General features: G+C 31.9%; 1 protein-coding gene across 4 annotated transcripts in view; it reads left to right on the forward strand.

Moving 5' to 3' along the window:
- LOC125058706 (transcription factor HNF-4 homolog) overlaps positions 1 to 25,720 on the forward strand; it is a 40,477-nt gene extending 14,757 nt beyond the window's left edge. The window contains exons 1-9 of one of the 4 annotated variants that reach the window (XM_047662866.1): positions 4,060 to 4,218; positions 15,553 to 15,736; positions 16,683 to 16,777; positions 19,737 to 19,864; positions 21,340 to 21,486; positions 22,228 to 22,348; positions 23,220 to 23,351; positions 23,718 to 23,954; positions 24,511 to 25,720. In XM_047662866.1, the coding sequence (XP_047518822.1) occupies positions 4,200 to 4,218; positions 15,553 to 15,736; positions 16,683 to 16,777; positions 19,737 to 19,864; positions 21,340 to 21,486; positions 22,228 to 22,348; positions 23,220 to 23,351; positions 23,718 to 23,954; positions 24,511 to 24,653 (1,206 nt within the window). In that variant the 5' untranslated portion in view covers positions 4,060 to 4,199 and the 3' untranslated portion in view covers positions 24,654 to 25,720. Of the gene's footprint in view, positions 1 to 4,059; positions 4,219 to 13,942; positions 14,349 to 15,552; positions 15,737 to 16,682; positions 16,778 to 19,736; positions 19,865 to 21,339; positions 21,487 to 22,227; positions 22,349 to 23,219; positions 23,352 to 23,717; positions 23,955 to 24,510 lie in introns of those variants that run through there. The other 3 variants (XM_047662849.1, XM_047662856.1, XM_047662859.1) reach the window with 3 other exon arrangements.
- Positions 25,721 to 25,938: the final 218 nt, after the last annotated feature.

Here is a 25,938-nt window from a genome sequence, read left to right on the forward strand (position 1 = left end):
GCGATTTAAAATGTGTGACTTTATCGTGAGTCATACTAAACTGTTTTAAATAGCGGCAAAACTAGAATGTTTCCAGCTCGAACTTTAAACAAATTTTTACATTTGTTTCACATTAAGTAGGTTAACTCTTCTGTTCTGGCAATCTGGTTGTTTAACTTTGTCAATAACTTTACTGTTTAATTCCCTAAGTTATCAGCCTATCACAGGTGCACAATATGTGGAAGGTATGAATGGATCGCGTCAATGCAACGTCACCTAGTTTAAATTATGTTAGTGTCATTGAACGACAGCGTTTTGGCTCTGCCAAGACATCTTTGCCAAGTGACGTAGCGAGATACAATGTGTGCACTAGATGTGCAACCACAATGTTGCAGATCATGCATCATTATATAATTCATTGATGACAAAGACGCCTTGTTGTTTAATTAAAAATTAATACTTTATTGATAATGACACGGCCCTACCCATATCTAATAAAAGCAGAAATTTTACATGCGTTAAAATTAGCTAATTTAGGCAGAAACCCAGGTCCGGATAACATACCAGTAGAGTAGAATCGTCAAGCTCATGGAAAGAGATAACATAGACTTACACTTGTATGACATTCATGTCAGGCACCGAAGTGATCATCTACTTGTCTATTAAGATTAAAGAATGAGATGCAAACTGAAACCAAGCCATGTATGGTTTTAGCGCGCCACAATGTTTTCATTACTTTAATCGACATATTACATCACATCGTATTAAGAGGCCAGTATGCTGTACTTGTATCAGTTAGGCATAGTGCCCACCCCAGGATGTAGGGTTATCGATTCAGAACTCTAGGCTAGATATCTTAAGAAAATATAAACCAAAAATTAACCCTAGGTTTTTCCGTTTAATAATTCAAGGTAGACGGTCGGCCTTACTTTTAAATTAACTTAAGTTTTTTCTTATTTCTGTAGCACATTTGTGTAGCTTTGGGTAACTCAATGTCACGACCTCAAGATTGAGAGTCGCAATCATAACCACTAGGGACATATAAAATATACCTTAAACTGTATGGGAATGTCACCATAATTTTCTAAAGAAAAATCTGACGATATAATAATTTAGGAAAACTCAGCAATTATTATAATACCTAACTAAAACTAAACTAAATAATAACTAATTTTATTCATTTTCTTTTATAGCAACTAAGAATTAATAAATAATATGAAATTTTGTATTAATTACTTAAGTAAACACTAATAATCATTAAGATTAGATACAATTTGAAATAGAATTTTTTATCGGTTATTCACAAGAATTAGGGCAAAAAAACACTTGAAAAACGTCCCATAGTTGACTTTATCATTTATCTTTCACATTACAACAATTTTATTTAGCCCAAAGAGCAGAGTCATGTATCTAGTAATTACAATTAGCATGACGATCGTGATTTAGCTGTTTTTTTTTCTCAACTGTCACTATGTTTTTAAACTGTCACTATGTTCTGGACCGAACACATCAATAAATTGAATCCTTAGCGCGATTATGCAAAATCCCTATTATGTAATAGTGCCAGCAAGCAAAAATATACAATTTCATTAAATTGTATATTTTTGCATAAAACGTTGAACAGCGCTCGGTGGACAAATTTAGAACGAAATGGTTTCATATCATTGCAATATTAGAATTAAATAAGTTATAAAGTATTAGTAGTAAACTATAGCTTTGCTATCTTTCTTAAATATAATGAACAGAGACTATCTTATATATATCCTATTCCAAATATAAGAGAATATGGTTAAAAACTCAATGGTTACTTCAAACTTTTTTTATTCTGTGGTATCGTTTCGAAGGCACGTGGTTCTACCGGATTGTAGCTCACCTAATACGCGTTACCAGGAATTTTTCAGCGCTTTACGGATATGACACACTACAAGTGTAAAGGCGGTGAATAATCTAATAAGTATTCTAACGCCTAGGTATTCCATGGTCAAAACTAGGTCATAAATCAAAACTGAATGATAAATCCGTCAGACCAATAAATAGATTCTGGATGTCTTCCAGTATCCATTTTGTGTATTGACATACCAGTATAGATCTACATATTACGTATTATATTAATTATTATTGATTACCTTTGCAGTATCTATATAAAGCACGAGAATGGTCGAGACATTAGGATTAAATAAACACCTTTGCACCTAGTAACTTAAATAAAAGTAAAATTTTAATAATTAGATGTACCGCACTTGGACGTTCATGTTATTAACTCACCACATATTGCAAAAGTTCACATTTTTTTCAGTTCTAAATATTAGAATGTTACTGTACACCAGCGTTGCCAGATTTATTTTTAGTCAAGTCGGGATATAGGCACTTTTAAAGTGAAAAAAGCGGGATTCATTTGTCGAAAGCGGGACATATTAAAATAATAATAATAATCAGAAGTTTTTAAATATTTATGTTTTTAATTGAGTTCAAATCACGTTTGCGTGACAATAGACAGTGAAAATAGTCACAGAAAATGTAATTAAATCAGATTAAACCTATCGTTTAATAGTTCTTATTCATTTTCTGATTAAAAACAAAAAAAATCAAAATAATTTTTTTTTATTTATTAGAATAAAATAGCGTTTCAAACAATACTCTGAAGAGTGAGTGTTTCAAATTGCAACTTACATTAAGACAGTAATTATTTATAAGAATTTCTATTTCATAATATTTCTATGAAGATATATCTTCTTTTAAAGTGTCATTTTTCTCTTTAAAAAAGACAAAGAACTCTTCACAGGATAGCTGCAGATTAAACTTGATGCGTAACTCTGATTTCATTAAATTTACGAAGCATTTCGAAAAGAAGGCGTTTTGGTAAGCAGTTTGATGGTAGGATACTTAATATAAAGTTTGAAGATAATCCTGGTATTTGTTTTGGATACTGTTGAAAGAGTTGGTACCATGGACCATGGACCGCACAATAGGTCAGCGGTGGTGATAGTACACTCTTCTTATTGCCATCGAGTTATTCCCGAAAAGCGGGACTAAGCCTGTCCCGCGCGGGACATTTCATTTTGATTTAAAAATCGGGACGTCTGGCAACGCTGCTGTACACCTACTTACGCCTGATTCTATATAATTAATACAATTCTGAAAATTATAACCAATTAATCTTGAAAATCATTATACTTTTAAGACATTTTTAGAAGCCATACTTGTTATGATCTGGCTGAATTGACTTTTTCTACTTTTTAAAATACAATTCCTCATTCGAAGTTCGAACAGTGAATAAAATCGAACATTATAATGTGTATAGTGGCTTATTCATGATTGATAACTTTGCCATCTATTGGCGATAGGTCGTTTGTATACTGTATAATATTATATTCTATAGTATTGTTTTATTATAAACTTATGATAGATGGCGTTAATATAATTATCTTTCGAGCACGATTCATGTTATAGGGTATGTTCCGATATACACTGCGAGTACTGTATAGTGCTCCCACTGTTCAAAAATTCGTTCCGCTATGGACTGCCAGTATACAGCCGCAGCGTCCTAGGGAAATATATGACGTCACAAATCCCCGCTATACTTCTACTGCGAGCACTGGCGTTTTCGAGGTAAGATACTCGCAGTGCTTTGATCACGTGATCAATCAAAACCACTTGAATGCCTAACGGCTGATATAACTTACAGTTTAATAACAAACATTTAAAATTCTAACTTACTTTCTTTGTAGTATTAATTCAATTGACAGTTAATATTAATATAGATTTTTTTAATGCGATAATACTCCAATAATAGTTTTTCTTGTTGAATTGAAAAACTTTGATGCACTCATTTGAAAACTGTGTCGAAAAACGAAGCTGACTAGTATACTGGACTGCGTTCCGTTTTAAATTGTAACCAGTATAGCTGGCTATAGAGAAACGGTTTCACAGTATACTAAATTGACGGTACTCTGTACAGTGGTCGCAGTGTATATCGGAACATACCCAAAGTTAAAAGTAACCGTCGCTAGGTGACATTGACACATGTGATGTCATAAAAACTGTCAAAGTTGAATGAAAGTGACAGATATCTATTATTTTTAATATTCTTCAAAGTCCTTTCAACTTGTATACGATTTTTTAACTTCCAATTATTTTGAAAGTTCAGAATGTTGTTTTATTGTGTTTCAATTTTATCTATTATAAAATTACATTAAAGTAAAGTGTTTTAGTGTAAAAATATGGGATTGTGCGACGAAGGTATGTTGAATGGTTAACTACGTCATTGTCCACTCGTAAACAAGTCTATTATCTCGACATAATTAAAGCTGTTGCATTTCCTTTACGTAAATTTTGTGGAAGATTTTCAACTTTATGTACCTTGTGAGAATGCAATTTTTTAATAAATTACTATAAAATTACTGGAAATGGTTGACATCAATAATGTGCCAATTTTGTAGGATGATAATATTATAAGGAGTATATATACTGAGGAGTTATTGGTTAATGACACTACGAGCTCCAATGCGGAACTTACACATGGGTGACCTCAAATAGCATTTGTTAGTTTATAATATTTCAAAAAATTATTTGGATTAAGCTTTAATAACATTTATGACATAATTTTCTTTAATTCAATTCACTTTAATGATTTCAACTTTTCTATAACTGTATACCATATTTGTAAAATGGTTATCAAATTATAACCATAAGGACTGCAGATTAACATATCTTTTATCAAAAGAAACAAACAAAAGAAACTTGTTTGAAGGTTTCCCTCATTGTGTGACTTAAATTAAATGTTTATACCTCAGTAAGTTTATTTCTTTTTTGATTGTAATCAGTAGTTTCAAGCAACATATAGTAATATATATTCTTATTAATAAACCACTCGGTGATATAAAATTACATGTAATAAGCAGTGTCGCAGCTCCGTAATTGCTGTCATGGCTGTGCTATTTAAGAAGGCAATTAGTATCAATTGCAAAGCAAAATAAGAATTGCAAACTGATCAACTGTTATTTAAAATCAACATAAAAGGCTGCAATAAAATTTAATATGTAATAATTAGCTTAAAATATTCAAAAATTGGACAAAATATACTTGTTATAATTTAGGTTAATAATAAAATCATACAGATAAAAATCAATGTCATTAAGATATGACTATCATTATATTCAAATGATTACTAATGTTTCCTTATATAATTATTAAAGTTTGAAACAAAAGTTTTTGGTATAGAGATATAAAAATCTAACTGAGTTAAAAATCTACATATATTATAGCAGTATACAAAAGTAGCTAAGGCCATTCTGAAGTATATACTCTTATCTTACTGGGTACTTATACTGTGTGAACCTTTATTTTCCAACTTAAAATGTACTTTAGATGACATAAAGTAATAAAATTCTATTATTGGTAATTTTCCTCACAGTTATTAATCAACTAAGTAATATAGGGATTTATATACTTAGAATTCTTACTAAACAGTATAACCACAAATTCCATTTGCGTTTCTCACTCATATATTATAGTGAGTCATAAACTTACATTGGTATATTTAGGGAGTAAAAATAACCATTATTATATAATATTATTTCCAACTTTACTTTATTAACACCATTCCTTACTTTCCAACAATATTATAATTATAAATTTTTGATTTCTGTTTAATGATTGTAATGTAGCATTATTTTTATTTATTTATTTATTAACACTTCGTTGCATATACATTAATATAGTACAATTGACATAATTAAATAAAAAGGAGAGCAATTGGCGGCCTTATCGCTCTCGAGCGATCTCTTCCAGGCAACCACTGTGAGAAAAAAAAAAGTATTAAATTACATAAGATAGGCAAGAAGTTTATATTAATAAATATTAAATTTAAAACAATCTTATATTTATTTAAAACACTTTAATATTTAAAACAATTGTACGTGTTTTATTAAATCAATTCAAGTTTTATATGTATACTTTGGACCATATATGATATATGTTACCATGAGGGGATTGTTAAATGTATTCCGTTTTAAAGATCGGTAGTACCTACTTTAATAGCAGATATATTATTGCATCTATTTAATTTTTTACTACTCATTTCTTTGGGGTATTTGTTTTAACAACAATGTAGAGTTAACAATTATGTATTACAACCATATAGCCTTAACACAAGCTATTCGAGAAATCACAGTGCCTTATGACATAAACATGTTATAGGTAGAATGCTGGTTTTAATTTTAATCTTGCAAGTCATTGTGACTAGATTTTCTGCTTTGATAAGAATATCCTTTAGATATGATAATGCAAAAATATACTTGTGTTCCTATGCCTGAGGAAAAAACAAATTTTACCATATTTTTCTGTTGATGTTTCAGTCCAATTTTATACACAGACACAGTGTAGATCAAATAAAAGTAGTGACAGTACTATATCAAAGTTCTCACTCAATTTTAATACACTTTGTTCTTACAATAGTAATGGTAACTAGATCTGGTTCGTCATACAATAATACATTGTTTCCTCATAGCAAATAACATAGTCCAAAGTCCACAAGTTTTTTTAAAAGAAATTGCAAATCATGATGATTTTGCTCTAGTAATGAAAAATATTACAAAGTGCAAATTATTACTGATTCAATTATAAAGAAACTTAGCTATATAAAATAAACTATATTAAAGATAAAACTACATTACTTGCATATGTTTGATATTACCTGAAAGTTTTTTTCCAATTACATGAAATAAAGTATTGTAAAGATTGAAAATGTTGAAGATAACCTCTAATAAAAGTTATTTTTCTTAACTGATAAATAATTTTTTTTAAATGTGGTCCTATACAACCTTTAAATTTTGGACCCCAATTTTCCATATCTGTTTCGTTAAGATTTTTCTTATAGGCAAGAAGGTGATCACCGGTCTGTGCTTGACTGCTGACACGCCGTCGACTTTTTGGGTTTAAAGCATGCCGGTATCCTCATGTTTTCTTTCACCTTATGTCTTATAACCGCTAAAAATTTAAAACTCCTTAATGTTAATATAAGATTCTCGCAGTCTTCCTCAATTACATATTCGTGAAGGTTGAGGTCAAAACGTCATCTACGTAATAACCTTATATTAGTTCTGGCCTATGGTATAATTAATATCATATATCATAACTAAATAATATGTTCGGAGTAAAGAAAATATTTGATTAAGCGTCGGTATACGCGATTTTTTTAAGGACTGTAATGGTAGAACTCTGAACATCAATGAAGACATCACAAAACAATTTTACGAGTCCTCCGTAAATCTTGGCCTTTTGAAGCATAGAATAATCGCGGCAATTAGTGCTCACGTTGATCAAAAATGTTAAAGAAATCACTAAAAATAATAACTATAGGTAAAATAAAATATAACTATAAAAAATATCATTGAATGGAAATACCTAATTAGTATTTTCCAGTGTTCACGTAACGTGTCATATTAGTTATTACTTAAAAATATAGTATACTCTAACAATAAAAGTATTACATACAAAATTAGTAATTCTTATGAACAAGGTCATGTTTCAGAGCAAGAAATTTAAGTAAAAACTACCACATTTGAACGAAGTGTGAAAAACTAGACAATTTACGTAAACGCCGCGTTTTAGTTAGAGCTTAATATATTCAGGTAGATATGTGTGTGTATATATATATATATATATAGGGATGCATCGATACGCCTTTTTGCCGATACGATACCGATACCGATACTCTTATAGAAATATCGCCGATTCCGATACCGATACCGATACTAATGCTTATTGAATTCAAATTAAATTAAGGTAAAATATATCAAGTTTGATTAAAGTTTTTAATTTTTTTTTAATTATAAAATATAAACAGTCACAAACTTTGAATAAGATTAAAGGTTTAGTAAATACAATTAAGAATTAAGAGTAATAGTTAAATTAAAATAAAATAAATAACTGTTCATAATTAAAATTAACATTGATAAGATTTTTGTAATTCTGTATTTTATTTAATTTGGTATTGAAAAAATACTACGCGCGATAGCACTTAAAAACCAACTAAAGTGTCTAGCGAAATGGAATACGCGGAGACTAAGGGGGTGTGAGGGGCATAGATAGTCCGTGCCTCGTTTCCCACGCCCCGGATCAAACAAGATGCGCGTTTACATTACTTTCTTTAAAGCGCGAAATTTGAAAAGTATCGTTGTATCGGCAATCGAAATATCGCCGATACCGATATATCAGCAAACCCAAAGTATCGCCGATATATCGGTATCGGTATCGGTATCGGATGCATCCCTATATATATATAACTAAAACTTTAGGGTTGTTTGAGAAATAAATAGATATTACGATGTTTTTAATGATTTATCTCGCACCAGCCACCTTTATGATAATCAGACCTGAAAGTAAATTGTGGTTCCGTATCTCAAAAACGTATTGGATTTTGACGTAAGGGGTCATTGTTTGCGCCTAAGTCTGCGTTTAAATAAGCGTTACGAACCGTATGTCATTTTGAGATGCAAAAAAAAAATTAAGGGGTGAAACAAAAGAGAAAAAAATAAAAAATCGTCATCAATAATAAAATGTTTGATTGGCAGGTTACGTTTTGAAAACATCAAGTATGTTGTATGGGATTTGCCCCCTACTGGTGCTAATAGCATCCGTAATTATTTGTTATATGATATCATCAAATCAAACATCCGACATGTTTAATAAGGAAAAATGACAAAAGCTTTAAAACTTGCAATAATTTTGTTTAGTATGTGCTTTCAATAAAGTTTCCTCTTTATTTTAAATAACTTAAGGATGTGAAAATAAAAATACCGTGTAAAATATATTGTGCAATCGATAAATCGTTGTGCATGATAAGGTCCTAGGTCAATGCCTTGTGTGCGATATAATTCCTATACTATGGAAAATTACATGATTGTTATTCTAGTTACAACAAATTTATTTGCAACTTCGAAGATCATATTACAGCTGTTTAATTTATTTGATTGATACATAATAACAAAAAAGGGTGCGTGTACTTATCTACGCGCGTAAGAAGTTATACTTCTTTGGCATTATTAAAAATAGTTTTTGATTGCATGGAAACAATTAATTACAATTAAATAATCAAAGACTGGAAAAGAAGTCATTATAGTCAATAAAGTTCAGTTTACATTTGAAAAATTAAATAAATAAATATTTATTATTATTCTCTTACATTAACTGTAACATAAATTCTATTATTATTCGAATGTTGTTTTTAAATTATGTCCAATGCCGTAGCATCTTCCGTGGACAACTTCATTCTGTTAATTTTGTATCACGGTGCGCGCGCATCGTAAAATTTCACTATCATCAATTTTTCATAACGCGCCTAAAGAAGTATAACTTCAAAAATTATTAATTAATATTTATTATGAAAATCGAAAAAAGAAATCATACAGGTTCTATGCGGAAATGATCCCCATTCATAATGATTCTTTGAACACTTTTGTCTTTATCGGGTGGTGTCTTCCATCCCATACAATTTGCAGGTGGAGGATTAGATGCCCAGCATCTAGTCAATATGACACAAACTTAGGTTTCTAAAATAGTTTTCTAAATCTAAAAATGTATTTATTTTTTACCACTTTGTTGCATTATTATCTAATATGTAAAATTCTCTTGCCACAATGCTCGTTCCCATACTCCTCCGAAACACCTTGAGCGATTCTTATGACATATTTTATGCATATTCAGTAAATCTGAGAATCGGACATCATCTTTTTTTTCATCACCCTAAATGTTTTTAAATGTAATTTTTATTTATTGACAAAACTTTTTTTTTATACAACATTCAAAAATACATACAGCCCTTAATTGCCAACCCTCTATAATCAACCTATTATAGTAGATAGTTATTTTTATTGAACTAAATATGTTTCCTAGAAATAATATACATGGCAAAACGACGTTTGCCGGGTCAGCTTGTATTATAATCTTAATACATATATATAAATTACGCGTCACGTTGTTTGTCCGCTATGGACTCCTACTACTAAACGAATTTCAATCAAATTTGCACACCGTGTGCAGTTTGATCTAACTTAAAAAATAGGATATTTGACAGTCACAATTCTAACAGATGGCGCTGTGTCGAAAGTACCAACGTTTCACATAAGCTACAATTTAATGGCATAACCACCAAAAAGCATGGTGTTCCCCATGACTGGTGTTCTCCAACCGTTTCCCTTGAATAGTATACTACTATGTAATATAACAGAAACCTTATAGCCACAGCAACGCTTGGCCGAATCTGCTAGTAATATTATTTATTTGGTATACATACATTCAAATAACGTTAATGAAGGAGGTATCGGGATTCGGGAGTCCTTATCACTAACAGGCGATCTCTTCAATTTAACAGTTTATTTCAAATTGTTTTCTCTCGAGTCGTTAATTAAACACATTTTTGACTGTCGGTCGCCTTGATTTAATATTGTCATAGTTTTAACCTTATGCGTTTCCGTGTTTTATAAAGGGCTTCGAAATTAAAACGCAACAAAAATTTAAATCATAATATGTACATATAATTTGATACAATCTGTCTGTTGTAAAATCTTGTTATTTATGCCCTTACTGATAAAAAACGTCTATATTTATACATCTCTTAATTGCACCGCATATTAAAATTATATAGTTATTATTAGTATATTAGTTTAACTGTAGTTAATAGTCAAAATGTGTTTTTTAGTCATAAGTAAATTAATTTTAGGGACAAGAAACTACTCTGTGTAAAACTTGTTGACAACAATAAAGGCTTTTTTTTTATTTTTTTTTTATTGAACCGCTATAAACTTTTACACGTTGTTTAAACGTTTCTTACTTATCGTGTCATTAAACTCCTAATTAAACCTTACAAAAATAATATTAATTATGTTTAGGCAGCCATACAATTTAGATATTTATAAAAAAAATATTTTACTAAAACAATTAATGCTATCTTGTCTCTCAATAGGTTTAAAATTTTGACTATTAAAATCTTGTTTAACTCTAAAATGCTATTTAATGGGTGTCTTAAGTTACGGGGTCTGCCCCCGTAGACTTTTTTTTAAAAATAAATATCAGATAATTCCCCGACTATGTAGTCGTCGGAGGTGTTTAAAAGCTTACATAAATTGTATTGGTAACCCGAATGTTTACTTTCTATTACTATATTACTACTTCTGCCCCCGTAGACTAGTAACTAGATCTGTAGTTTTCTATGATATGTTTATGTTCCGTTAGCAAATATAATTTAAGGTATAGCCGATTTAATCGAAGTATAACAATTAGAAGGAAATATATAATAAAAATACATAATAGCGGTCATCAAATCATTGCGGCGAAGGCAGGCGGGTAGTTTGTATAACATAAATCTTTAGAAGGGCACTAAGATAAGCATAGATGTCGAAATGAGACAAGAGGAAGCCCTTCATATTTATTTAATGAATAATTAATCAATTAATTTAATTCAAAAACAAAAACAGACCTTCACTTAAAAATTCCGTAACGTAAGATACGATGTGGTCATAAGTGTAAGGGAACAATGGGTTGGCATATTTTTTTTATTTTTTTTTTTAAAGACAATTCACACAAATTGACCTAAGCTCCCATGCTAAGCTGGTTAAGCTTGTGTTATGGGTACTAGGCAACGGATATACATACATATTATTGATAGATAGACATATAAATACATATTTAAACACCCAAGACCTAAGCGCCAACACCAAATGCTCATCACATCGATGTTTGTCTCAGCCGGGGATCGAACCCGGGACTCATGGATTCGCAGTCAGGGGTACACTAGACCAATGAGTCGTCATAATAAATCTTCATTCGTAATTGATTTGTTTAACGATGTTTCTGACTTATGGTATCTGACTCGTAGTGTAGAACCAAACTCGAAATTGAAGTGACTCTACTGGAAAGAGCCTCTGATGTATGTCTCAAAGACAAGAAAGTAGCAACTGCTGTATTTGATGCACGCAACGAGTTGTATCAAACATGGGCAGAGTTTTATCTACAGAATTTTAAATAAATGGTTACCAGAAAATTATTTTCTCATAGTATTGTTTGTGTTGAAACCACGCAGATGTAGAAAGTTCCTTTCGTATGTAACGGGGTATGTTAAATCAAGTCCAAATTCCAACGTTCTTCTTTTGGTACCTCTTCATTATTGGAGGTTGTGGCAGATGCAGCAACTCTGCAGTCACAATACCCGGAAATATTAGACTTCATTTGTTTTTACTTACGTTGTATATCAAATGATCCATATATCTTGTAATGTCGCGCCATGTCTCGCATTATATTGTTTAATTATATAAACCCGTTACCAGGAAGCTAATGAAATGTTTAAGATAACATTAACAAAGATGGAGTCCCACAAAAAGCAAACTCAAATAGTTAACGATCTGTTGATTAAAATTTCGATTAATTAACGCCTCGCGTAAAAGTTCTAGCAATTTGTTTATTTAAGTGTGTATATTAGAAATTATGTCAATATTAGAAGGCTTATTATTGCTTTAGTCCCTTATCTATGGTGGTATGAATTAATCAGTGCGGTTCCTGCCAAAATTAGCGAGATACAAATTCTTTGCGCAGTCACTAGAAGATTACCTGGCCTAAGTGAAGAACAATGCTTTAAACGGGAATTATAATAATGCCAAATTTGTGACAAGTCCAAATATGATCTTAGTTAAGTCAAGTCAAGTCAAAAATCATTTATTCATGTAGGTAACACAATGTACACTTATGAACGTCAAAAAAGAAATATACATTAAATGCTTCTAATTTTACATTCACTGCCAGTTCTCAAATCCTGGGCGTAGAACGGAAGAGAAGAACTGGCAATAAACTCTCCGCCACTCTTTTTAATCGCCAAGTTTTTTGTTTTACACAGCGTTTGTAAGGAGTTGCAACCATTACCATGTTCCACATGACATTTTAAGTAATGAATACTAAATAAATAAATTAAAAACAAAGATTTGTCGTCTATTAGGCATGGTGAAATGGGAGCACGCATTTACTTTCTCGTGGGAACAACACGCAAATACATAGTCGAAACAACTAACATCACCGCATAATACACGAATTCAAGTACGATCACTTAACTTTAGCAATAGCAAATCTTAAACATAAACTTAGTATAAGTTTCATATCCGCTCTGCAAAAACAGTATAACTTGTAAATTGCTATAAAAATTAAAGTCCAGCTATCTCTAGGTAAAGTGGACCAGTCTGGGAGATTGCCTCGACTTTGCGACCCTTTTGTTGATAATGAAACTGTTTACTTGAATATGAGAATATTAAACACGAGACTGCGTCATTATTTTGTCTAAAGAACGACAAATTTCCTCCAAGTACTTTGGATCATTTTTCATCATAAGAATTCATAAAGAAAATACATATCTAGGAAACATTTTTTTAGTTCAATAAAAATAACTATCTACTATAATAAAAATTGGGGTTGATTGTACAGGTGTGAAAGTTAGGGGGTTGTATGTATTTTTGTATGCTGTATCATAAAAAAAATAAAAACAAAAAAGATCACTTAGGGGTTTGAAAGATTGATAGTAGCCGATTCTCAGACTTACTGAATATGCAAATAAAAATTCATAAGAATCGGTCGAGCCAATTCAGAGGAGTATAGGAACGAACATTGTGTCACGAGAAATTTATATATTGGTATAATCTAATGTAAACAATATTTAACAAATGTGTTAGATAAGTGTCGATGGCGACAAAGGAACAAAAGCATACAATCAATTACTCATCCGGTCCCGATGACATTCTCTGTATGGATAAAGCTTCATCAGCTGCAGTGACTAGTTCCCAGTACGTTTGGCTTTACATCCGCTGCATTTCCGATAACATTGTGACTCAGCGCTGCCGATCGGACATATTGACCCATACGCGTAGCGCAGTCAGCAAATTTGATTCCATTCAGTCTATTAGGTGATGAGTTATACTAGTCGATAGTTAGTCGCGTGCGCGGGAGGTCGTTTTGATCATCAGACAAAACCAACGGGAGAAATTAAGAGCACGCGATCGCCACGAGGTTGTGTTGACAATATTCGTATTCAGTGATGTAAACAATTTAAATCACCTGTTAGCTAATCGCGCTTATCGGGGCTCCGCGGTCTGAGCGGAGTCAGTTGCCGACAGCGATCGAGTGTGGTGACACGGTTTAGTGAGAAATGCCAGCGCTTGGCTACGAAATGACGACGTCATATGAAATGTGTTCGACGCGGTACGTGGTGAATGAGGAGTACATGATGCCTCAGTTGTGGGACAAGCAAGTGCCGAGTCCCTACTCCACATACATGTATAGAGGTGTACCGGAAAGCCAGCCTCGCGTCGAAGCTGCTATGTTTTACAGTACATGTTCAATTTTTTTATTATTACCGCTTGAATGCATGCTAAGGCAAGTCCGATATCAATCATTGGGATTATATTATCGCGACGTTATCAGAGCTTGATGTGTAGAAACTAGTGTTCAATTATAATACAATAAAAGCTAGATACACTAAATATACATAACGAACCAAGAGCCAAGAGTAGGAAATGAAATTCAAGATAGCAAATTTAAGTTTAAACAGTATGGCAAGGTCTTATTGTGATAGATCATTTAGGTTTTTGTGATCATGTGTAGGCTATCAAGAGTTAATTAAATGTGCAAACGACACGGAAAAGTTTTCCCAAATTTTGAGGAAGTCTTGTATGGTTTTAATTGTGGAAATAACAATTTTAGTTAAAATTATGATGATTAATGTGTTTGTTATGAATAATATGGCATCGTGAATAATGTACAAGTATTGATCCTTAAGTTTATATTAACAAAATTAATAAAAGGATATAATTATATGTGATCAATTTTTTGTTGATTATTCTACATATTTGAGCCAAACAAAAGTTTAAACTCTGAAAACTTACGTAAGCAACTTACGGTAGTCGTTTAGCTTAGATTGCTATGTTTAATTTAGATATTATTATTATCTGTATATTATATGTATATGTGTACTATTTAAAACGTAATAAACAATATAATGTTTATCTCATTCTATAAAATTGACTACGAAATAACCAGTTCAAAAAAATTCCCCACTTTTTAATCATTTAATATACAAAGTAATAAACAAGATTCGCGTACAAAACATATTTAATAAAGTCATATATGTATAGGCTTATTTCCTCTAAACTAAGTTTGTTTATAATTATAAAATATTTAGCATTTATTATGTAATGCACAATATGCGTTTTTGATCTCGAAAAAAATAAGGAATTTCTTCTAAAATCATTAATTTTTACTTACCGGCGTTGTTCGGCCGAAAAGGGCAGGAAGAGTCATAATTATGCGTTAATTCAATTGTTTTCTTCCTTGAATTTTTAATCTACTATTATATAGTATATATTACTAGTTAATTTTTATTACATTACAATACATATAAGTATTTAACTATAAAACTATTGCAACTTATAGTTTTCTGATATCTTAAAAATTATCTCTAGCATCGTTACGTAATTATTGTTTCTTGTCCTTTGATGTTGACTAATATCCATCAATTGTAAATGTTTTTTTGTATTACAGATACTGACATGCAACTTGAGACCAGCAGTAGTGAGGCGAGCGGTACGAGTAGTACCTCGCTATCCCAGCACTGTGCTATCTGTGGCGATCGTGCCACTGGCAAACACTATGGGGCGTCCTCATGCGACGGTTGCAAGGGCTTCTTCAGACGTAGTGTTAGAAAGAATCATCTATATACTTGCCGGTAAGCGGTGATTGTTGAGACTCAATGTCCTTCGTTCTGGTGGAACTAATAAAACTCCTTTACAAACCTCATTTGTGGCTAAAACATAGTGTATATTGTACGGCTATTATCTACTTTTAAGTGCCTATAAAAGGTCTCGAATAAATTTGTGGTAACTGCATCGTTTCTCTCTAACTCTCTATAGCGATATCGTGTTTTGAATTTTGAGGAAAAATCTGGGGTATCTATTAATCTGTAAGCATTTTAATTTATTGCAGCTAAAGCGTTAATAACCCGTGTGAAATAGAAATAACCTTCAAAGAATATACACCTTAGTGTAAAGATTAGAGTTGACATTTAATTAATTTATTCGAATTCCTGAATTCACACTTTCATACTTTGCACTTTGAGATTTCAAATGGTAACATTTTGTAATTTACGGTAATATCGTTGAATCGGCTTTATGCATTATTAGAAATGGTACGATATTTCTACGTCAGCTTATTCATGTAATTTTTTTAAACCTTGAGAATCATTATTCAAACCTAACAATTATTCCACTATAAATGTATGTATTTCTATAATAAATAAATAAATAAATAAAATTAATTGCAAAATGTATATATCCTAACAAGGTTTAAAGCAGCTTTGGTAAAGGAAAACAGAAATTATCGTCAGGAATATTATGGATATCACTTTGTAATTATCAAGTAATAATTCTCTAGGTACTTGGTAAGTCCAGCAACGAATTATATAGGCGTCTATTATCCTGTTTTCTTTTTGAATTGTAATTTATGCTGTACCATTGCTTTAAAGTCATGTCACTCTTACTCTTAAGGAGTCGGCCTCGGGTGGGGGGGACTCCTTAGGGGAGGGGGATGCGAATAAACAACGAAAAACGAGGTTGGTTTGGGAAAAAACTTTTGGATCTTTCAATCGTTGATTCTGAACACGATATATTTTACAGATTTAGCCGAAACTGTGTCGTGGACAAAGACAAGAGGAATCAGTGCCGATATTGCCGTTTAAGGAAGTGCTTCAAAGCCGGAATGAAAAAGGAAGGTAAACGTCTTAAATCGTTAATTTCTTTTAATATATTCGTATGACCTCAAGGTCAGTGTATAAATTATAAGTGTATGCGTACGTCACCGAGTGCGCTATTTAATATATGTTACTAGGAAAGCCACGTGTGTCAGACAAACTGATTTTGCCTTAAGTTATAAACTAAATTTGGAATTATGCATTCCGTGAAGGTTTTACGGGACTATACACCAAAAATACTAAGCAATTCTCGACTAAAGCTTGTAAATTTTCAATGTAAAATTAATGTCAATAAATAAAGATTTTCTAATTTTTTAAGTTAACTACGTTGACCAAGAAACGCTAAATAATATGTAAGCAGTTCTTTTGAATGGATCAAGTGGCTAAGTTTTACCCGGTACAACAAGCGATGGCGCTATTATTATGCCTATACATTTCCATTGAAATATTTTTTCAAAACGTCCCCAGATCCCAGTAGAGGAACTAAGAATTAAGACAATGCACACATTTTATCGTGCTTTTTTAAATCATAACGGGGGTATAATCTTATAGCATAAAAGCTATACAGGTAATAATAACAATGGGCTGTAACATCTAGTAATTTCACCGTCGCCTCATTGACTCACCCCATTTCAAATCACTATATTTAAATACATGCAACATAATTTATTTGCACCTTTAAAATTTGCTCTACTAACATACTGTATACTTATATAACCAATGTGTAAGATAATATTAAAAAGATAAATATTAATGACCTTCTTATAAACGATTTGCAATATTAGAATAGTTTTGTAACTAAATTACTTTGATTCATATTCATTTTGTTGAGCCGTCTTTAATTAAATTTTTGCCCTCAATTTTGTAACATGGAATTTTTTTCGATTCCTATATGAACTGCTCATGTTCAAGGCGGTTTAAACTGGTCTAGATATCTTCGCGTAAAATTAATGCACCAAAAATCTATCTATATACAAGCGTACAAACATGTGAGGAACATATCTATTGATAACACAAAATTAAAGATATATACGTCTATATAAACATGAGTCATTTAAAAACATATTTTTACTTTGTGAACGATGATAAATAGTAATGAAATTATGACTATCGCTGTATATCCATATTAATCATTATCTGAAGTCTTTGTTAAATAATTCTACGTGTATTATGGCGTAATATAACATGGGTGTGCTGTGCACAAATTAATTAAATGTATGTAATCTGTAACGGATTTTGACAGATGGTCAAATCGAAGTTGACAGTGCGTTATTCGTAGAGAAATCTCAATGTTGCACTCGTACGGTTAATGTTAGTGCGGATTTGTTGCCATGGTTTCGATGTTATTTCTGTAGAAGGAATGGTCACCATAGTAACCGACTTGATACCACTATCACTAATGGGCACATTCTATTGAACGAGTACGCTCGAAGACAATATTACGTACGAAATTTTTATCATTTTAGCTTCTTAACAGTTAGAACTTGTTAATAAAATGTTTATCTGTACCAAAGTATTTTTGTAAGTCTTAATATTGATAAACATAAAAATCACGCCACTTTTCGTCATAGATAACGAAAGATACATTTGATAAGCGACCACATTTGGGGTATGTCTCGAACTATTAAATTTATCCATATAACAACGAGTTCTCCGCTTTTACAGGCCAGATTATTTCTATCGTTACGTTATAGTTCACATAATAATACAAAATAATCTAAATTATTTATACAATAAAGATTATCTTACAAATCCATAACACTTACGATATTATTTTAATATGAACACGCCAAAGAATGATATTATTACATACTTTTATCTAACTAAGATTACGTTTCAGCTTACGCATGTTTATGACCAAATTTGTTACTATCAAGTGGAGGCAATCACCGCCTATCTTTGTAGAATTCAACAAATATTATATTAGATTCATAAAAGCGTTTGTTCTATCCCGGGATAACATAGGATGCTTTTCTAAAACAAATCTCTGGAATTGTTTATTACCGTATACTCGCGATTGATTTGCGGATAATTGTACAAATGTAAAATAAATAGTTTTATTATGTACTTAGCTACCCAACCCGCCCCGTTTTTGCAACCGTGAACCGTGAATTTTGAAAATGTATGTACCTCCTCAATTATTCTAGATATTAAGATATTTAATTTTTGAGTTTACCGCGAACCAAGTGACAGATATATGTCGGGGACTTGTTTTAACTTTGCAAATCCGACTACGTCATAGTAATATATATTTTTTTAATATACGCACACACGTGGCTTTCTATAGGTAAAAAATATTTTACAATCGTATCGACGCAGAAATTACCCCCTACAACCTGACAAAATTCACCTCTTTATAATAAGTATAAATCATACATTTTCATTTACCTACTATAATATGTTACCTGTATGAATAAATATTTTAACTTTTTTTGTATTTTCATATTAATTATCCGTATCAAAAAAATGCTATCAGTCATGATAATACTGCGAAATTATTCTTTTAAAATTTAATATTTCGTTAATTTCTTACATTGATCAAAAATTAAATCTAGGAATATTTACATTTTCTATTGTTAGACGAAATCCTTTTCATGGAAAATCACGTTTATTTATATACCCTATAAACAAACTAAATCAATATTTATCGATTTAATTACTAATTATCAATATGTTTGTACTAGTGTTAATTAGAGTTATGTGAAGTTAATGAATATTAATTATTTGTTTATTCAACGGTACCTACCTTTATCCAGAATATTTAACGTAATTTCTACGAGTCGTAGATAATCTACTATCGCCGTTGTTACTGGCATATTACTAACAATTTTCAGTGAGTCTTTCCCGCCATTTAATCTAATAAATTTCCCGAAACTTAAAGAAGACGGAATCGGAATTAACCGTCACCGGTCATTGTGTAAAGTATGAAACGACAATATTATTTTGTTCAAATATATAATGTATTGACATCTCTTTTCAGCGGTTCAGAACGAAAGAGACAGAATCAACTGCAGAAGGCCGTCATACGAGGAGCCGACACAGGCGAACGGACTGTCTGTCACGTCGCTACTCAATGCAGAATTGCTCAGCAGAAAAGTGACTGATGAGGTACCTTATAAAAATTAATCACACCGTGTTTTTTTTTTAATTCTTTTAGGGCCCGGGGTAGGCTATCCGACATGTTGCTTGAGCACAGATCGCAAAAATAGCACAAGAGGTAACGCGGGTAGCGCCGGGCAAAGGGCCCCGACTCCCCCATACATATTATGACGATATTTCCGGAGTAGTAGTCGCCCAGGCCCGGCGGGAGACGCCAACCCTTTAAGATAATAATGTCCCTTTTTAAGAAAAGGGAGATCTCGACACTCCCCTGCTGCTTAGCCACTCGGTTATATCTGCCTGATTGCGTGTCTGATAGTCTGTAGGGGTCCCTGTATATTGAAAAAAAATCCGGTTGTGCATGAATCGACTTACTATGTGCGCGCTTAACACTCGCTCGTACGGTACAGTAAACTAATAATGCAACCACTTAAAATAATAAATATATTTTAATAATAATATTTTACATAGTAAATTTTTGTGAACTTTGATATACAGTTTAAAACTGGCCGTATGACGTCTTCAGACCAACAAAAGTTTAGGAATTTTTGTTCAGTTCATATATCATAGAGTAGAAAAATTGTCTATGTTTCAGAGTGTATGTATTATTTTCGTAAACATTAAATTAGTAGTAGCTGTCTCTCTTAAGTCATTATGAAATAAAAACAGGATAGAAAAAAATGGGTTCAAAAAGTTAATTAGATTTAACAAATTTCGTTCCGTTTAACAAAATTTTAATGAATTAAATGCGACATTAAGTGTTTCTAAGTGTCGCAAAACGGTTATCGATAAATTGTTCACGAAGGTGCCTCAGATTGCAAACCACTATCTCGTTCAAAGGTCCACACTATGGCCGTTTTAGATAATATACAGTAATTTGAAGCAAAACAGCTGGGTGTGGATAAAACCTACTAATCTGACGTTACGTGGCCAAAAAAATACTATTTTACATTGCAATTTATGAATAAATCAAATCCAAAATATGTTTACCTGAAAATTTATGGCACTAAATTAACCTCCGATATCTAGGTTATAATAGATAACTTATTCATTTAAATATTAGAAGCAATCAATCAATGGGGTGATACAGAATTTTTATTCATATTTTCATGTGTGATGACTATTAGGATAAATACACTTCAAACAATATCCATGACAGATGACATGTTACTGTTCTTGTTAAATATCTATCAAAATAATGCTTTTGTTCTACTAGCGACATCTAGTTGTATATTAAGAAAGGACTGCTTTATGGGTCTATGTAAGATCGAATAAAACTAGTCTGTGACGAGCACTTGTAGTTTCAATAGTTCTGTTGATGTTTGACAGTTGATTTTTTTATTCGCTTCGTGGTCTTGTCATATAATGTAAAGTCAATTATTTTTGGGCGAAAATTAATAGCAATTCTAACGTACATTTTAAGCGTCCCTTTTATTCTCCATATTAATGTAAATCATGAAATTTACGACAATTTATTCTTCCAGACACATAACACAACAGATGCAGAGATCAGTAACCGCAATTTGGCGAAGATTAACGATGTGTGTGATTCAATCAAACAACAACTTTTGATTCTGGTTGAATGGGCTAAATATATTCCCGCCTTCACAGAGTTACATATCGATGACCAGGTAATCTTTTAAAATACTAGAAAACGATTTTTTATTTCACGTTTAAGTTGACGCGTTCATGTATCACGAAAGAACATGGATCTTTTTAACTTGTAGATAAAATATAATTTATGAGCAAAAATTTTTGATAAGCTTAAAATGTTGTTACATAACTCATTTGGAAATCATTACTAGAAGGTGAAACTTAATCGTGTAATAGTTGCAGAAAAATTCTACATAGGTATTTAAAATTTACACTTTACCACAAACACATTCTGTAGAATTTAGTAAATTTTTAATACTAAGGATATGGTGTCGTTTAAAGAAAGCTATGAATGTTACTTAATATAAGATATGTAGGAAATAAAAAATGTTCCCCAAAGTTCGTCATACATTGGATATAGACAAACACGGCCCCAATTGTAAACTTAGAGACCCCACACTAGCGTCTTTCAAGCGTCGTCGTCGTGTCAGCGTCGACGCTTCGGCGACGTGACGCTAGCGCTGGCCGCGTGCCGAACGCCCGGACGTACGCGGCGCCAGCGCAACGTTTTTTTACGAACAAGTACTATCGAGTGCATCCAACTACCGCGCCAGTATTGTAATTCCAAAACAGGAAAAACCGTCAATTAAAAATATATATGACTCATTGTTAAATTCCCTAAAACGTCGAAATTACTCGACATCACCCCCATACAAAGATTCTCTGAATATAACAATAAATGGTGAGAAAACAGCCTGCAGCGTTATTAAAAATTTAAGGTTGCATTGCTGAGGGCACACGCGGGTGAACATCTGTTGTTGGGTTGTGCGAGGCGGTCCATACACCTTAAAGATGTCCTGCTCTTGGGGAACAATTGCATTATCACCAAACACAATATAGGTATGTTCAATTTATATTGAAAATCAAATCACTTGATACATAATGTAAAAGTATTACGTTTTAATGAAAATTATCTCTTGACCTGAAACGGATCTGGAAGTGTGGCCTAGAGTTAGAAATAAGTGACAAAAAAAGCAAACTAAGATCAACTTTCTGTTTTGTATTATAAATATTTTTAATACTACGTTTAAGAAAAGCATTATAGAGAGAGAGATATTATACTAATTTTGCTCTTGGTTTATCAGAACTGTCATAGTACGTACAGATTGTATTAGATTTATTTAAAAAAATATTTAAATGCCTTTGATAGCAATCACAAATAGGTTCTCATAAAAGGAACGGTAACGAATTTTATTAGTGTTTCACAATTAAATATACAATATATATTTTGTTTTTGTAAGTACAAACCAACAAAAGTATTTAGAGGACTATTCAAGACTTTCTAAGGATAATTGGGAGAAATCAACATTTCTTCAAAACGTGTTCTCATATAGAGATGTATTATGAAGTATATTCAATTGGCAATTACGTTTTCATGATAAGTTAATTGTAACGTGAATTGCGCGTCGCCGGCGCATTTTAATTTTTTAATCTTTTGGGCTCAGTGTGTTATTTTAAAGCCCTTTTAAATTTATAAAAGAAATGTTAGGATTTTTGAAGGTCTATTAAATTAATAACTATACCAATAGAAAAAAGATTAGCAGTCGTGTTACTCAAAATACGTAGGGAATTCAGCAGGGCTTTGCATGTTATTTATTTTATATATATATATATATATATATATATATATATGTCATTCTTTGTTGTGTCTTTCTATTCTTTGTCGTATATAGTCTGTGGGTAAGATAAAGATAATGAAATGGATTTACAGATGGCCGGATGGATGTGGACATCAGTATGATCGGAATGAGAGTGATGGATGAGATCGTGACGCCGCTTCGAGAGATTGACATCGATGACACGGAGTTCGCTTGCCTCAAAGCTATCGTCTTTTTTGATCCCAGTGAGTATACTTTTTCTTATAAATAAACTATAAAAAAGATATATGCCAATTATTCACAGCCTTTGAAAGGCAATCGCTTTGTTGAAAAGTTACGAGAACTAAATACATACGTTATGTATTTTTACAAATTACGTAAGTTTACGAACGTAAAATTATTAAAAATTTTTGGTTAATATTTTATAAGTAATATAAGGTTACACACACATATACATACATATATATAATTGTTTAGTCTATAAACCTTTTATTTGGAGTTTCGATTAAAAAAATATTTCGTAGTAGATAAGTAAGCTGTAAGCTTCTAAATAAACTAATTTGCCACCCGGAATCATTTTATATTTGTTTTATAAAAAAATATCTTTTCAGACGCAAAAGGCCTCTCCCAACCGCAGAAAATAAAGCAGCTCAGGTATCAGATCCAGATAAATCTGGAGGATTATATAAGTGACAGGCAGTATGAGGGGCGTGGTCGGTTCGGCGAACTCCTCCTTTGTCTTCCACCCCTCCAGAGCATCACCTGGCAGATGATTGAGCAGATACAATTCGCCAAACTGTTTGGTGTGGCCCACGTTGACAGCTTGTTACAGGAAATGTTGTTAGGAGGTCGGTATCGTGATATAGAAAATCGCACCCCTTAACATTCGGGTATCTAAGTCGGTAAAAAAAAAAGGATTCGTGTACTTATGTACGCGCGTAAGAAGTTATACTTCTTTGGCATTATTAAAAATAGTTTTTGATTGCATGCAAATAATTAATTACAATTAAATAATCAAAGACTGGAAAAGGAGTCGTTATAGTCAATAAAGTTCAGTTTACATTTGAAAAATTAAATAGATAAATATTTATTATTATTCTCTTACATTAAGTGTAACATAAATTCTTTTATTATTCGAATGTTGTTTTTAAATTATGTCCAATAGCATCTTCCGTGGGCAATTTCATTCTGTTAATTTTGTGTCACGGTGCGCGCGCATCGTAAAATTTCACTCTCATCAATGTTTTATAACGCGCCTAAAGAAGTATAACTTCAAAAAAACGAATTTACTTTAATTTCCTTTATTCAAAACAATTTTAACAATAATTTACTAAAACTATGTTTGGTATCCTTTATCGTAATTTGGATTTTTACCGTTCTTGAAAATACTTTGCTATTTTTTAGGTGCGTCAACAGAGAGCGCCGTGGAGGGGCAAGGTCAGGCTGCTTCCCCCCTTTCTTCAGCTGCGTCTCCCCCCCTCGTGCCTCAGATTCCTATAGCAGAACCCTTCATGGACGCAGCCTTCAAACAAGAACCCACCATGTAGATGTAAAAGGCTTGGATATAAAATATAATAAACTAAAAATAATTTCAAGAGTTAAAACCAAGAAATTAATGCAAATAATTTTTTACCAATTGTCAGCAATGGCAAAACGAAAGATCTCGAAAAATATTTTATATCCATTTCTTTGTGAGTTCCGCAAATATTGCCATTTTCAGATATATTTCCAGTATACAACATTTTATATTTGTATACAAAATCTCAAATCAGAAGTGCCTTTAGTTATTTACATTCTGACACCAAAGTAAACTTTTAAATGTTATTTTGTAAAGATCTCTTTCATAACTTTGGTGCAGCATTGTATATATCAGAGTTTTAAATTATACAATATATGTCCATATACATAGGTGCTATATTTTTATATCGTTACAATAAATGAGTTGAGCTAAATTTGTGTTTTTGAACATTTCTTCGAGGCCATATTTATAGAAAGTCTGCTTCAATAACGCAAAAGTTTTAATTCTTGCGTTAGGGAGCGTTCAAGTATTACGTCACGCAATTTTTGGAGATTATTGACCCCCCCCCCCCCCCATGTAACGCGCCGTAACGTTTTTGTCTACACAATAGTAAAACGTTTCGTGACCCAGTGACTCTTTATACCTAAAAGTTACCTACCATTATGTGGTGTAATTTACTGGAAAGTCGAAAATAATATTAACATTACGCATTATGCGTAGTTTAATTCCCGTCCCGCATCGTTACGTTTTACAAGAGGTCTCCCCCCCTCCCAAAATTCGTTACGTAATACTTGAACGCTGCCTTATATATTTTTAAGGTTAATCCCGAATTATAGCTTTGATTATGTCCTGCAATATTACTAAACGTAACAAATATTTAGGTGAATAGAAAGTAGACTGACATGTTGCTTAGTTTTTAATATTATGCTCAATTTAATCGTTGGAATTGGTTACTTTAAGATGGTGCAAGTCTTCATTCGTAGGGTCCAATACGATATATCTCGTGTTTGCCTTAATAGGTGCCTTATTTTCTTCCAAGGTGTATTGTATATATCTACAATGTTATGACGTAAATCAATAAATATTTGTTGAAATTTTGGCAGTTTTCTTTCTAAACTTTAGGGTTTCTCTTTCACATCCACGTAACCTTTTCTTCCTATCCTGCTTTTGCAATATAAATATATGACGGATATGGCAGAAACTGTCGACATCGCCAATAAAGGCAAATAAACAGAAAACATTTCCAAAAGATAAATAATTCGTTTTAAAAAATACTTAAATAACTTTATAAATTGTAATTTCGTAATAAATGA

This window comes from Pieris napi, chromosome 2, assembly GCF_905475465.1.
Source record: "Pieris napi chromosome 2, ilPieNapi1.2, whole genome shotgun sequence".
In the NCBI taxonomy this organism is placed as follows: Eukaryota; Metazoa; Arthropoda; class Insecta; order Lepidoptera; family Pieridae; genus Pieris; species Pieris napi.